This window comes from Nesoenas mayeri (genome assembly GCF_963082525.1).
Source record: "Nesoenas mayeri genome assembly, chromosome: 3".
Taxonomy (NCBI): Eukaryota; Metazoa; Chordata; class Aves; order Columbiformes; family Columbidae; genus Nesoenas; species Nesoenas mayeri.
Genome location: NC_137544.1, coordinates 59,854,199 through 59,869,006, shown reverse-complemented (window position 1 = coordinate 59,869,006; position 14,808 = coordinate 59,854,199). Strand labels below are relative to the sequence as shown.

The 14,808-nt window shown below is 40.2% G+C and overlaps 1 protein-coding gene across 2 annotated transcripts in view; it reads left to right on the top strand.

The window, feature by feature from the left end:
* The first annotated feature begins 3,490 nt into the window (after window positions 1-3,490).
* AHI1 (Abelson helper integration site 1) overlaps window positions 3,491-14,808 on the top strand; it is a 92,567-nt gene continuing 81,249 nt past the window's right edge. For both annotated transcript variants that reach the window (XM_080341974.1, XM_080341975.1), the window contains exons 1-3: window positions 3,491-3,619; window positions 9,002-9,073; window positions 9,939-10,060. In XM_080341974.1, coding sequence (XP_080198100.1) covers window positions 9,064-9,073; window positions 9,939-10,060 — 132 coding nt within the window. In that variant the 5' untranslated portion in view covers window positions 3,491-3,619; window positions 9,002-9,063. The remainder of the gene's footprint in view (window positions 3,620-9,001; window positions 9,074-9,938; window positions 10,061-14,808) is intronic.

The window sequence follows — 14,808 nt, the reverse complement described above, 5'->3', positions numbered from 1 at the left end:
AAATCTTTACAACTAATTTGTGTTCTTGCTTTGCTTGTTACTTAAGGATAAAAAATTAGGTGTTCTGCTCATTCTGCTCTCAATCATCAAGCCATTTAGGTGTTTAATTAGTCATTTTCTTCACCAAGTTTCATTTTGAGTTTACTTTACTCAGAAATTAATCTGAAATGTCAACTTACACTGACTTCTAGAACTTCTTTATAAACCTCATATGTGACTTTGCAGTAACAGTGTGTTTAAGTAAGACAAGCTTAAGTTATTTTTCCTGGGCAGATACCAAAATCTGACTATATTACAGTACTAGCATACCAACCTAATAAAGGCAGAATTACCTACATTCTAAGAATAAATAATCATAGCCAAGCTCCCATGATTATTCTTTATTAAAGTATATTGTATAGCTGATCAGTACAAAAGAAAACAATGTAATTAAAATGGATGCAAAGATGTACTAACTATACAAGGAGAACAATGGTATTCTGAAAAGTTAAAAAGCAATAATGCTGCACTTAGTTGGAGGCAAATTCCAGCTCCAATATCCATGTTTCCGGAATACTTCAGAAATATTGGACTTAATGACATGCTGCTACACTGCCATCCTGTGGCAAGGTACTTGGAGCTTTCTGTGAACATAACACAATTTTCCTGATGACAACCTGCTTTCAAAAAGACAACATTCTTGTTCTGAAGACATGAAAATACCAGTACAGATTTAGTCAAACCTTAGGAGATGTTGCTGAAAAAAAAACACTAACACTTCTGAAATCACAATCAAAATTTTGCTTCAGAGGGGTCATTACCTCACTGCCTGGAAAGACAATTTGAACCTACAGCTTCTCCAACCTGGTTTTCTGGCAGTTAAACAAAATCAGTTTAGCTTATTCTTTTCCTCATGTTATAAAAAAATGTAACACATTGTTATAAATAATCTAGTATGTTGAACATATTGGTACATAACCTGAGATATGAGGAAGTGTTGATCCTCCTATTAATATCAGCTCATGTAAAATGAAAAAAAAAACTCACAAAAAAATTCTAAATCTTACATTTCCTGTTAATACCAGACCCTAGGATTGTGCTGCTTCATAGTTCTAGCCTTACTCCAACTTTCTGCATTAATATGACAACTAAAGCTTGAGTTTCTTTAAAACACTCAACATCCTATGCTAGAAACACCTTCAATTTAAAAAAAAAAAAAGCCAATTTCTTTAGACGTTTTGCTCGATTTTAATACAATAACCTTTTGCTCTGGGCCTACTAGTAAAGACTAGCAAAATATGAAATAACTCTTCTGCATTATAGAGTTTTAGCTTTGGGAAGACTGTCACCCATAATAAAGTGATAAACAGAAGAAAAAAATTCCGTGGCAATAATTGTTTCTCTACTCAGTCTCAACACTTCAATTTAAGACAATAACTATGGCTCAACAGAGTCAATGAGGATAAAGGACAATTTTAAACACATGCAAAAGTTCTCTTCTGAGAAAGGACTAAGTACATTATGTGCTAATGTACCCCCTTGAACTACAGGCACTAACTTTAGGAATAGAGGGGTGTGTCAAGGATTGAACTAAAACGGAAACCTTCTAATCTCAAAGAGTTGCAGCTCTCTGAGAAAAGGCCACCGAAATATATGGACATTTATATTGCCAACATCTGCATATTTAGGGAACACTAGATTTCCAAAATAGTTGGACCTTATAAATTGCTTCCAAAGCACTAGAAATTTGGCATGCAAGACAGAACAACCTCAGGATACACAGCATCTTGCACAATTGGTTTCTAAGCTTATTAAAGAAGCTGGTAATTGACTCTGAAATAATTTTTGAGATATTTCCTTTTCTTGTCTTTAAAATTCTTCTATGCTGCCCCATAAATTACTCAAGCTGCAACGTATATCAAACAATCAGACTGTTTGCTCAGAATAACCAATAACAGAAACTGATTTATATTTGACTATCAAGAGAAAGTAACCCACTGATCATTAAAACAAGTTCTGGAAAAAATATCACCGAATCTTTAGAGCTAAGTTGCCCAATTACCTATGTCCTGTTTCTATTTTCTACACTCAAGTGACGCCTAGAGGTTGTCCCTTGTCTGCGACAGATTTTACCCTTTTGTTGAAAGTTAGACTGTAGTCCCTTAAACTAACCTCGGGGTCCCTCTGTGACACCCCATTCATCCAAAACCTGCATTCATTTCTTGAGCCTTCTACTGTTTGAAGGAACTTTGACATTTACATTTTTTTATTAAACGTGGAAGAAATGAACAAATAGTTCCTCCATGTTGTTATGCCTACAGAAATAATCCCCACTGCTTAAATTAGCTACTAAATCAGACAGGAAACAAGAGTCTGGAGTATCTGCATAGTTCCAGGTCATCCTTTTGTGCTGCCATTTGCAAAAACCTGATGCCTATTTCAAACATTTAATAGACACTCTCCCGACTCCCTCCAATGCCGCTGGCCAGACTTCATGCCTCTGCAAGCAACTTTGTTAGTCTGAGCTCAACAAAGCTGTACTACACTTCTGCATTTTAAGTGGATGTTCCCTGAAGGCGTCCTCTGTTTCTGAAGTTTTTCACAGTATTTTTTCTAAATTCCAGTTTCATATTTTTCAATTTTTTTGTAACCAGTTCATCATCCATGAGAGGAAAGCAATCCTACAAACAGACCTGGAACACAGGAGGTACTGCTGAGCTAATTACCGAGATTTTTCAGTTCTGTAAAGCACGCTGCCGTAACAGCACCCTAGCAACGCGCACCGCTTTTGGATGGGGCAGCCTCTCCCATTTCCGACATGCAATCACGCAGGGGCAGCGGCAGGCCGTGGGTACCGCCGGCCCCTTTCTGCGCCACTAACCCCCCTCTGCAGGGACGGCCGCTCCGAGGTTTTTCTTTTGGTTCCTGTTCCCCCGAGCTCCGCCAGACACCACCTGCCCGCAGGCTATGGCGGGCCTGGCGGCGGGCAGCGCTGCCGCGCCCCCGGGCCCCCCCTCACGTACTCCCCCCAAGGGAGGGCGGCACCGCCGGGGAGCGGCGCCACCAGGCCCGCGGAGGCACGGCAGGAGGGCCCGCGCAAGCTGCCCGGGACGCTCGCAGCCGCCTTCTTTCCTCCTGTCGCCAGGCCCAGCCCCGGCCCCGCCACCTGAAGGCGCCAGGGCGGAAAAGCGCCGCCGCCCAGGCTCGCTAGAGCGAAACACAATCGCGCGGAGCGCCATTCCGCGCATGCGCGCACCGACTGCCTGGCCTCGCACGCCTGTCTCGTCTCGACGGCCAGTGCCCCTACTGCGCAGGCGCGCTCCCTCAGGCCATACAGCGCCACCACACACTCCTGCAGCCCGCGGCTTTCCGGCGGGAAAATACTGGAGGGTGCGCTGGCTAAACCGCCCCGGCATGAAGCGCTGCCCTTTCGGGTCCTTCGTTCCGCCCCTCCTACCCCGCTCTCCTGCGCGCATGCGCCACGTGCGCTGTTTCCTTGGCAGCTGCGATTGTTTTCGGCAAAACCACCTGCGCGGAGCTGGGGAGGGGGAGCGAGGCGTGAGGGAGAGACCACTGGCGGGGGGAGGCAGGGCACCCGCCGGCTGCCCGCGGCACCGCCACGGAAGCGGACGGGCCCGACGTGAGTGATGCCTCCGCGCTGCTGAGGCGCGGCGGGCGGCGTGGGGGGAGCGGGGCCGCATTGGGCAGGGCCCGCGCCGCGGGCAGGGAGGCCGCCTGCAGCCGAGGTCCCGCCGGGCTCTGCCGCCGCTCGCCCTAGCGCGCGGTTCCAGAGGCGGGTACGCTGAGGCACGCCTCCCCGCCGCTGTTCCCTCCCCTGCGTCCCCTTTCCAGTTTGCCGGCGCTCCCCTCTCCCGCCGCCGGCCGGGGGCTTGGCAACCGTTGCCGAGCGCGCTGTGGCGCGGCCGTTGGCACTGGCGGCGCGAGGCGCCCGGGGAGCGGGCCGGGCCGGGGCGGCTGGCGGCGTTTTCTGCCCTGCCCGGGGTACGCGGGGAGCAGCGGGAGCTGGGACCCGCGCCTGGCGTGGTTGCTCAGGGTAACCTGGGGGGCTGCGCTAGGGGCGAGCGGAACCGTCCGCCTGGAGCCCAGCGGGGCTGCCGGCTGCTGGTCTCGGTGCAGCGCGGGGGCGTGAGGCGGTGCCGCGTGCAGCCGTTATCCCTTCGATTAGTATTTTTTTTTTTAAGTTTTCCTCTCTCGGCGCAAACTCTGTACTTTACTCAGTTGACACTGCAAGGTCCGTTTATGCCCCGTAGCACATGAAGATCGAGTGCTTCTCCGTGTGTGGCAGGTGAAGCCCCAAAGCAGTGATGCCTCTCTCGCATGCGGAATGTGCACGTTAATGCAGTTAATCCCACTGCTTAGTCCAGCTATGGGACGTGCTGGGAATGCTCCTTTGTATCTTTGTTGTTTACCGTTATTCCTCTACACAAAGCGAATTGCCCCTTTAGAAATAAAAACACTTAGGGTGGTCTCTTGATGAGAACCCATTTTCATAGTTATGACCTAATCACAGAATCACAGCATGTTTGGGATTGGAAGGGACTGTGAAAGATCATCAAGTCCAATCCCCCTGCTGGAGCAGGAACACCTAGATGAGGTTACACAGCAATGTGTCCAGCCGGGTTTTGAATGTCTCCAGAGTAGGAGACACCACAACCCCCCTGGGCAGCCTGTTCCAGTGCTCTGTTACCCTCACTGAGAAGTTTCTTTTCATATTTAAGTGGAACCTCCTGTGTTCCAGTTTGTACCCATTGCCCCTTGTCCTACCATTGTTTGTCACTGAGAAGAGCCTGGCTCCATCCTTATGACACTCATCCTTTACATATTTATAAACATTAATGAGGTCACCCCTGAGTCTCCTCCAAGCTGAAGAGACCTAGCTCCCTCAGCCTTTCTTCATAAGGGAGATGCTCCACTCCCTTAATCATCTTTGTTGCCCTGTGCTGGACTCTCTCCAGCAGTTCCCTGTCCTTCTTGAACTGAGGGGCCCAGAATGACACAATACTCCAGGTGTGGTCTCACCAGGGCAGAGTAGGGGGGGAGTAGAACCTCTCTTGACCTAAGATAAGTCAGAGACTTGAAATGTAGTAAACAAAGTCAGCTGTATTTCCTTATACAGGACTGAAGTCCATAGTTTTGCTCTCAGGACAGACAGAAACTGTTTTCAACCTGACCAGTGAAAGGTGCCCAATCTGGGAAAAAGACAGTTACTCTGAAGCTAAACTTTGTGATATGTTACTAGTAGAACATGGAGGTGGATAGCACCAGTTTTTTAAACATCCTTTTAAATTAGTGTAAACACAAGATTTTTAAAGGCAACATCTAAACTGGTAGAAATGAAATCTACTGTACTTTTAGTAGTGTTTATTTGACATGTAAGTACATAGGCATTTATATGGTAATAATAAGGCTGCCAGTTTTCTGGACTTTAATACTTAATTTTAATGAATAAAACTGACTTGCTTTTTTTTTTTTTTTTAGTGTCAGCTACAAATAGTTGAATTGGAAACTTACTAGTAAACCCCAGGATTTCCCACTATGATTGATCTCATCTAAAAGATGAGGCGTAAACAAAGCCCAATGTTCTACTTGTTTTCAGCTGCTGAAGATTACATTCAGTTTGTGTGATTAAAAAAAAAAAAGAGGAATTTAGTGCATGAAAATCCTGACATGTGCAATTTTATTTTGTCAGCTCATTTTCCTAAATGGTCCTAATTAAGTAGGAAATGTGTTGCTTCCCATTGTGTAGTGCAGGTTCTGTATGTTCTCCTACATTATAGGGTAGGTTGTTTTTTGTGATTTTTTTTTTTTTTTTAGTTTAGTGATCAGTAAAAGGTATTTTTTGTTACTACTGGGCTTTGTGGCATTTTTTTTTGCATAGAAAATTCCTATATTATCGATGCAGAAGTTTGCAACTTAATGAGCATTAATGTGAAAAGAGAATTTAATGTAGTGTAGAATCGTATTTATAAATACAGATGGAATAGTAGGGGAAAGCAGATTAGATTATTTTCAGGAAAGTATGTGGTAATTCTTGGAAGTTTGGGTTTCATGGTTTGCTTTCCTAATTATCTCTGATGGCTGGAATGTAGCACTGTTTCAGGTATGTATTTTTGTCATTGCTGGATTATCCTGTATTAACTGAAATGGAAGAGATCAAATCTGATCATGCAAAAATGAATTTTACAAGATTAATGTTAATGATAATTGAGTTTATTCAAGTTGGGGCACTGTGGTTGCTGAACTTTGATACGTGATTAAATCTCTCCTATTTTAAGGTGAGATTATACTGAGTAAACAGCCTTGTTCTTACCCTTGTTGATTAATGATCTATATTTAGACCAGTCTAATAGTTGCTTTAATACACCATGTCAAAGGTCATGTAGTTCTAAATTGGAAATATGTGTAAAATAACAGCACTATCATTAGGGGACTTCATCTCTTAGTTTTGTTGCCACAAGAATAAATAGAAGTAAATAGAAAATAATGTGCTGACTGGTGAATTGGGCAAATGTACACATTTTTACGAAGAGTGCTGGTAGACATAAGGTGAGCCTAGACTTTGGAAAGGTATTTGTTCCATTGTAAGCAAAAGTATCTGCAAAATTAATTTACTTATATTTCTTTTTGTGAGGTGATTTATTTAACCTTTGACCATAAAATTATTTCCATGCTTGGAACAAGTATGCACTTATTTTGCTGTTGTTTTGTTCTGTGTTGTCTCTCAGATTTTTGTTTTAAATTTAAGAGCACGTCAACATTTTGTTTGTTATTTGTAATTAGTTGTTCTGAGGGGTGGTTGAAATCACTCAACTAATCATGAGACTTTCCTGTGTTCTTGCAATCCTTAGTGAATAATTAAAATTATAGAATTTGCTATAGTTTATAACTGTATTTAGTTTTCTACTCTCAAATTCTAAGTATTTTCTAGCCAATTGTGAATTCGCTACTTGAAAAGCAGCATTTAATAACTGTAGTACTTTTTAAACAGCCTTTCGGTAAAACCAAGTATAAATTGCAAAAGTAGATTTATTTTTCAGTATTATCTTCTGGTGTTATATCTTGTAAGAAGCGTTGTTTTTAACTGTTACTGTTTTAGTAGGGACAGCAAAGCTTTGTTTTATGAGTCACAACATGTTTTAGTTAGAGAAAATATTGCTGCTTTGTCAGTGACATGATGAAGGACATTACAGAAAAAAAACATTTTTTTTTTCCTATGAAGTCTCCCCTGGTCATCCTTGCTCATTTCAAACATCCTTACCTTGTTGGATACTTAATGTAAATACTTTGCTTAAAACATGAAATAAACTAAGGACACCTGGTAACTTACAAATCAGCACTTCTATAATCCCCAACCAACCCTAGCATTTTGCCTTTTTTTTCTTTTTTTTCTCTCAATTGGGTTTGTTTTGGCTAGCCAGCTAACCAAATTACTATAAGTAACAAATGTGAAATGACCTGAAAGTATGTAGCCTGTTGGGGACAGGGAAAGAGCTAGTAACACTGTCAAAGAAAGGTGAGAGGGACCTGAGACTATGGTAGTGCAGGTGCTCGGGGAATCTAAGTGTAGCCTCAGCTCTTTTCTATGCTGGTAAGATATGTATGCCCAGGAGTGATTTTTAGTGTTGAGGCCAAGTGGTAGGTTTGGCCCACTTTGATGCTGTTAGACTGTCGTAGCATCAAATCAGAGCGGCTGCATGCAAACGACATATTATTAATAAACCATACTAATTCCTAAACCATACCCAGGAATTGCTTGGGTGAGTGTTAGGTGATTTGGACCAAAATGATGCTGAGGCCAATGCAACCATATAGCCTGTCAGTATTTAATGCTATGTCTTAATTTATTAGGATAGATGTAGTCTGAGGGTCCAGTGAATGTGAGTAAGTAGTGTCTGACAGAAGGTGTTATCTGGGGAGAATCTGGAGCTATCATCTGTGAGCTATCGTGGAGATAGGTATGGTAGTTTATTGCATAAAAGGCTAAGGGAACAGAACACATTCATAAAAAGCTGCATTTCATAAGTTCCACTGTTTACAAAACAGCTTTTTTATTAGAGTTTTTTGTAGAACATTCTTAATTTTCTTGATGAAAAGATAAAGCTGTGTGATATTTTTATTTGCCTTCAAGCTTTGTTTGCACTGCATTTGTAGGCTTTGCTCTACAACCAGGAGGGCATAACATGTTTTCTTTAGAGAAATGAGTTTCATGTAGTTTCTTGTCTGCTTTATGTAAAGTACAAATGCTTTATGTAAATATAAATATTGAGAGATTTGTAATTAAGTTAAATTTGCTGGCAGATTATTAACTTTGCATTGAAAGCTATCAGCTGGCTACAGTATGATTTCCACAGAATCATAGAATCGTTTCAGTTGGAAGAGACCCTCAGGATCATTGAGTCCAACCATAACCTCACTCTGGCACTAAACCATGTCCCTAAGAACCTCATCTAAATGCCTTTTAAACACCTCCAGGGATGGTGACTCCACCAGTTCCCTGGGCAGACTGTTCCAATGCCTGACAATGCTTTCCATAAATAATTTTTTCCTAATATCCAATCTAAACCTTCCCTGGCACAATGTGAGGCCATTTCCTCTTGTCCTGTCACTTGCTACGTGGGATGATGCTGTCAGGATAGGAACCTGATTAGAAACGCTTCAATATAAAGGGTTTTGTGGGTCATTATTATTTAAATAAACTGTAGGGTTTTTTAGAAGACTGGAGGGCTACAGTACTTGAAGTATTTGGCTGTTGCCCAGACATACAGTTAATTAAACTGCAGTAGTGCTGGTTTTTATTTTCTTTCAAATAAGTATCAGATGCTGAGAATCCTGAGCTGAGATTTGATGGCAGTGAACTTCTGATTTAGCCAAATAGTCTAGAAATAAATATTTCCCTAAAATACCTATATTCATCCTTGATAATAACTAGCATGCATTCAATTGTTAGCTTAAAACCTACAGACCAGCTATGTTAATGAAAGTTGTTAATTACTTTAAATAGAATGGTGAATTCTGAGGAAGAAGCAGCTGGTTTGTTGAGCCACTTCTAACTGAGGGCTGAAAATGCCAGCAGGTAAGAATACTTTGTGTTTGATTTCCAATACAGATTTTATAGTCAGAACTAGATGCAAATGGTAGGAGCTACTTCTGTCTATACATTTTTAATACTGTATTAGCTTCACTTTGCGTCCATGTTTATAGCTGATTTTCAAAGTGTGAGTTTTTTAATTTTTCGTGTTTTAAATTTGGGGGCTTTTGAAAAATTGTAATTACAATGGTAAATATGCTGTCACTGAGAATTCAACAGACTTTTTCAGTGGTGTGCCAGATTGCATTTTTAGTTCTTTAGCTACAAATTAAGCATTACCTCAGGGAGGCTAGAACAACTACTGCTTCAAGTGTTGAAATCCTGCTGAGGGCAGTATCGTGACTCACAGAAAGGCAGGGGCTTTCAGCTCCAACTGATTTCAGATCCGTGCATGCTACTGCCTCTTACAGATCGGACTCATGGTTCCAGACCCGGTGAGAACCCAGAGCTACTGCTTCTCCTGGAGACACTGTGTCACCTCTATTATTAGTGTGCTGCTGTTCATAAACAGTGACGACAGTAATCTGTCCTCTGCTTGGGCCAGCCCAAGTCTTGTGCTGATCCTGTTGGGTGTGCTCTTCAAAATGTGCTTTCTTCAGAGAACAGAATAGATTATGCCAACTTCAGCAGCAAGTAATAGCCTAGTGTGTTTGTACAATGTTGCCGAGTTATCCTTGTGTGGCTTATGTTGTCAGTGGAAATTCCAAACTGAATAGTAACTGAGTTTCTTGGTAAACTTTCCCTGATAAAATAACTCTTGTCCTTTGCAATTTTAAAGAATGATTATGCACTTTTTTTAGCAAAGGTGATTATTGAGCTAATGAATCATACTCTAGAATTCTTTTTGCAGTTGAAAGTGAGGCAAAGGCAAAAACCAGAGTCCGCTTTGAGGAAATCTTCAGACGTCATGCTGGCCTAACAGACACAAAGAAATCGAAGAAAAAGAAGTTCCACTCTCAAGAGAATATTGTGGTGAGTTTGAACATATGCAAGCTTTGGTTCGTTGCCTTCCTTAAGGGAAAAAAGATCAGGAAGATGTATTGTAGAAAGGAGATGTAAGCATTAAAAAAAAAAAATAAAGTATAATGTATATTTCTGCAAATATCCTTTGTTTTTGGTGTGGCTTTAATTTGTTGTTTGTGTACCAGCAATGTATCCTTGTAATTTGGAGGTATACCAAAATTATGTAGAATATAATACTTGCAAAAGAAAGTAGTACTAGCAGGTTCTTTTTTTTTTTTTCCATTCACATTTTTCAGAAAAGCTTTAATATTTTAAAATTCATTATTGACTTTAGTGGGAGTTTCAGTGACAGAATAGTAGAATTATGGCTGTACAAGTATTTAATTTTGAGAGTACTACATCTGTGTAATACAGATACATCTGTGTAATACTTCTGTGAACTGAGAACTGCTGAGAATTTATAATAATATTAGAGATAATAATTTTGGCCTTAGCTTGTGACTTGCAGATTAGGAATGATTCTGTCACCCAGATATTGTTAGGTGACATTTTTGTTTGTGGCATATCTCATGAAAAGATCCTCAGAGATTCCCCTGAGCCATAACTTCATATTGTAGCTTTTTTCCTGAGCAGAAGGATATATGTTTGTAAGTCCTATTTATACTGATTATTGACTTGTAATGTTTGGAATTTCAAAAGAACGCAATTTGCTTAATAGACAAATGTTCTGGTTTTTTTTATTTTCTTCCTGTTAGGTTTTATATTTCCAGTCTTTTTTCTTACAATTTCATCCATACCAGATACTGGAGATGAATGTTCATTCTTTAATACTCATTTAAGACAAAGGAGTGGCATTTTATATAGTATCAGAATTTTACTTATATTTATTAAATATATTTGGAATAGTTATATTACACTTAGTATTGCTATGCTGAAACATAATTTTGTTTTTAGATTGACAATTTGAAATTTATATTTGTGTCTTTTTTTTTTTCCTTCCTTGAATTCCTTAGTTAATAGTCTGTACAAAGAATCGACGTGATGTCTAAAATACAGCATAGAGAGTTAGAGGATGTTTATTTGCCTTTTTTTTTTGTTGCCATATGTGTAAATACAAGACTAGATTCTGCCTTGGTTAGATTTACTTTTTGATGAAATATGAGTTTTTAAAGCTGTACTTTGTAATTATAAGTATTTTGAGCACATAATTGTATATTTATATGAACTACATATGAGTCATGAATATTTTAAGCTTATTTTGATTTTAAAATTTATTTCCATTCAGAAGTCTCTGATGTAAACCACTAGTGTTTTGGAGTTACCTAGAAACACTTAAAATCACAGTGAACTGAATCCAAAGTCAGTGGTATACACGCAAATTAAGTAGCATTTTTAGGATCAGTGTGGAAGCCTAACTCTGTGGTTTTGTTGGAGCAATAGGTTTTTATCAATCAAATCACTAAAAATAAATAAGAACTCGAGGATAACGTGTATTGAAACCTAATATTGACCATTTTGAATATTTCCTTAAAGCGTGGCAAAGCTGCCAAAGCTCAGGTTGGTATTTTCCATGCTGGTTGCATTCAAGTAGGAATTTCTGTAAAAGCTTCAGCAAATAACCAGTTATTTCTTCATAAAAAATGAAAGCGTGTAGGAGGGGAAGAGGTGGTAGATTGAGGATGGCAGCTGGTTTTGTTCCAGTTTTCTTCACTTTATATAATTTGAAATAATGTGAAATTTATCAGTGATGTTGTCTTTGTGTCATGCATTTGCCCTGGATGTTCTCCCAGGTTTGATCAGAAACAGATCATGGTTGAGGGCATATTTCCACTGGAAATGTTCCACTCTGCTTCTTTCTTGTGTCTTTACTGAATCTAGTCTTTCTTAGTTTAATAAAAGCTTTTCCATCGTAGTCCACTGTTTCTTTGAAACCTGAGTTCTGCAGCTGCAGGAGGTTGCTGTGTTTTTAAATGACAGAAGGAGATGCCTGTCTACTTGGAGAAAAGGGAAGCAGCCTCAGTGGGGAAAGGCTGATGATGGCACTAGGGCAGGATGAGTTTGAAGTCACACCTGACAGGAATGAGGGGCCTGCAATGGAGATGGAGATGTATGTCAGCTATGGCCAATGAAAGGTCTGCTTTGTTGTTCAGTAGCCACAGGTGCAGTGGGTATGAGGCCTGTAGGCATGGCTATAAAAAACAAGCAATTGGAACACAGTCAGTGAATTTGCTAATACCACTTCCAGGGCTAACACTCACTAGTTGTTGTTTTTTATCAGTTGTGCCTCCTATTATAAGTTGTTAGAATAATGCAAGTCTCAGACCTGGCGATGTCTAGATTATTTTTCCCATGTAGATTGATCTGTCTAAAGTCAGCATGAAAATGATTGAGTTTGTTTGGTTCAATCTAAATTTCATGGTAGAAAAGAGGATGTGTAACTAAGAAAACGTCAGTGGAAAAGCGAGGTACCTTTATGGAGGCAAGAATCTCTTCCCTAGACTGTAGTCTGACCAGCTTGAGATATTGGGATGGGCACATGTTGGTAACTAAGGTTTTGTATTCAAGGTAGGACTGCAACAGATTTATCCATTTGAGGCTTTTTACTTCCTACTTCACTGAGTCTGTTCCTTCTATTTGTTCATAAGGCCCTGGAAGATAGGTTGGAGTCCACAGTTTTGTGAGGGTGCAGGTAATAGGAGTCTCTCTCCAGGCTTCAAAATTCTCATATTCTTTTGGGTAAGATGGCTGTTTTACAGTTTTTTTTCTGACTAATTCAGTACTTCAGCTTCTGTTGTAGATGTAAAACACAAACTGTGGAGCTTTTTAGGTTGTAGAATTTTCCCAGGCTCTTTTTCATAGCCTATTTTTTTCCCATAAGCTGACAGGCACTGAATTATTGTTGAGATTTCCACTGTTTTTTAGCCCTTTATTTGTTACATTTATAATAGCAGAACTGCTAATAGTTGATTATATACTTGACCTACACATTTTCTCAATGTTTTCTGTTAAAATTTGGTGAAACTTCTCCAAGCCCATCCTATCTGTTAATTGAGTTCTTCTGGGTTTGAGCATTTACATTTTGCAGTTTTATATGACAAATGGTGGTAAAATTGGTTCCCTAGTGCTTTAATATTTTCTTAAATGTCCCACCCAACTAGCCACCATCACAAGTATGTTCATTACCAATTCAGTTGTAAGTAAATGGTCTTTTACAGCCAGTATGTATCTGCTCTTCGGTAGACTGGCAATGTGCATTCTTTATTTTTCAAGGTGTGTCTGTAGTATGGGAGGAAGCTCAGGTGCCTCTGTAAAGCTGGTTATCTGAGTTGCCAGATACCCTGAGCAAAATCACTTCATGTGTTTCCAGGTTCCACTCATGCATATTTGAGAAGCCTTTTTCAAAAGGTGTAAGATGGTGAGGCGTTGTCCCTGCTGTCAACTCTAGAACACAAATGGCAAGTGATGTGCCCTGGGGTTGGCTTGTTGTGGTATGAGCCTTGTGTTAGCCCACTTGCGTACATCTTGGCTGCTGCCCGTCTCTTGCTCCTGTCAAGCCAGTGATGCAAGTGGGTCTGTTCTTAGGGAAGTTCTTCCTCTGCCCTGGTGTCACAATGTGGCAGCAGAGCTATTCTGGAAAAAAGCCGCCTCAGTTGTTCAGTGCTTTAAGCTGAGGAGGTCAGGTTCAGGTCAGTAACCCTCTGGAGTTGCTCCAGGGACAGGCCTATCCTCTGAGCTGCTTTTCCAGCCTAACTGCTTTTTCTACCTGAGTTCAAGTGTGTTTATATAGAGACGATTGCCCTTAGTTGATCTCTCAGTCCTGCATTTCAGACAGAGAATCTATACCGGTACCCCTGCCTCTGCCTGAGAACTAATCGGATGGCTTTTATGAACTCCTTGGCTTTTGCTTTATCTTTCCTGTCTGTTTAATGACACTATGTAACTACAACATGTGGAAAAAGTGTCTTGAATTAAGATCATACAGGCTATATATCTGAGGAATTTGTGTTTGAACTGCTGAAGCAGCTTTATGCTTCCTGAAGTATCTACTAATGTTCTTGGAATCTGCTGTAGTTTGAGATTGTGGGGGTTTTTAGTTTTGAGGACATTCTGTATTTTTATTTTTTTTTTCCCAAGTAAATTTGCTATAGTTAAGTGACTGTGTGCTGCTAATATTCATGGCACGTATTTACGGCTGTATGTTTTTGTTTGTAGGCATAATAAATAACAAGTTCTAGTAAATATTTCAAGTATGGTTTTGCAACAGCTGGGTTTCTTTTAGGAAATGATTCTTGAATATCAGGGTTATTTTAGGAACTCTTGAACAAGTGAAAGATGAGGGCTTTTTGTTTAGGATTTCTCAAATTATTCTACTTCTTGGGCTTAATGGATTGATGTTCTATCAAAGGCAAAAATCAATGACTCATTGATTGGTCACTATTGGTCACTGTCAGTTCTTAATTGCAAGTGTGTTTTAACCTGCATTCATTACACTCTGCAGTTAAACCTATTCACAGAAATGCAGATAAAGAAGTGGACAATACATTAGAAAGCATTATTATTATTAGTTTATACAAAGCTTGTTGCTTTATTTTTTTTATTCCACTTACTCTGTTCTGTAATTCAAGTTATTTATATGAATTCTTCCACATTCTCTTAAAACATTGACTTATGAATAAAGAGGATATCTATTTAAGCAAGTAAAAGATGAAGGTACAAAGACAGGTTTCTTCATTATTTGATTTTGAGATTGTTTAAAC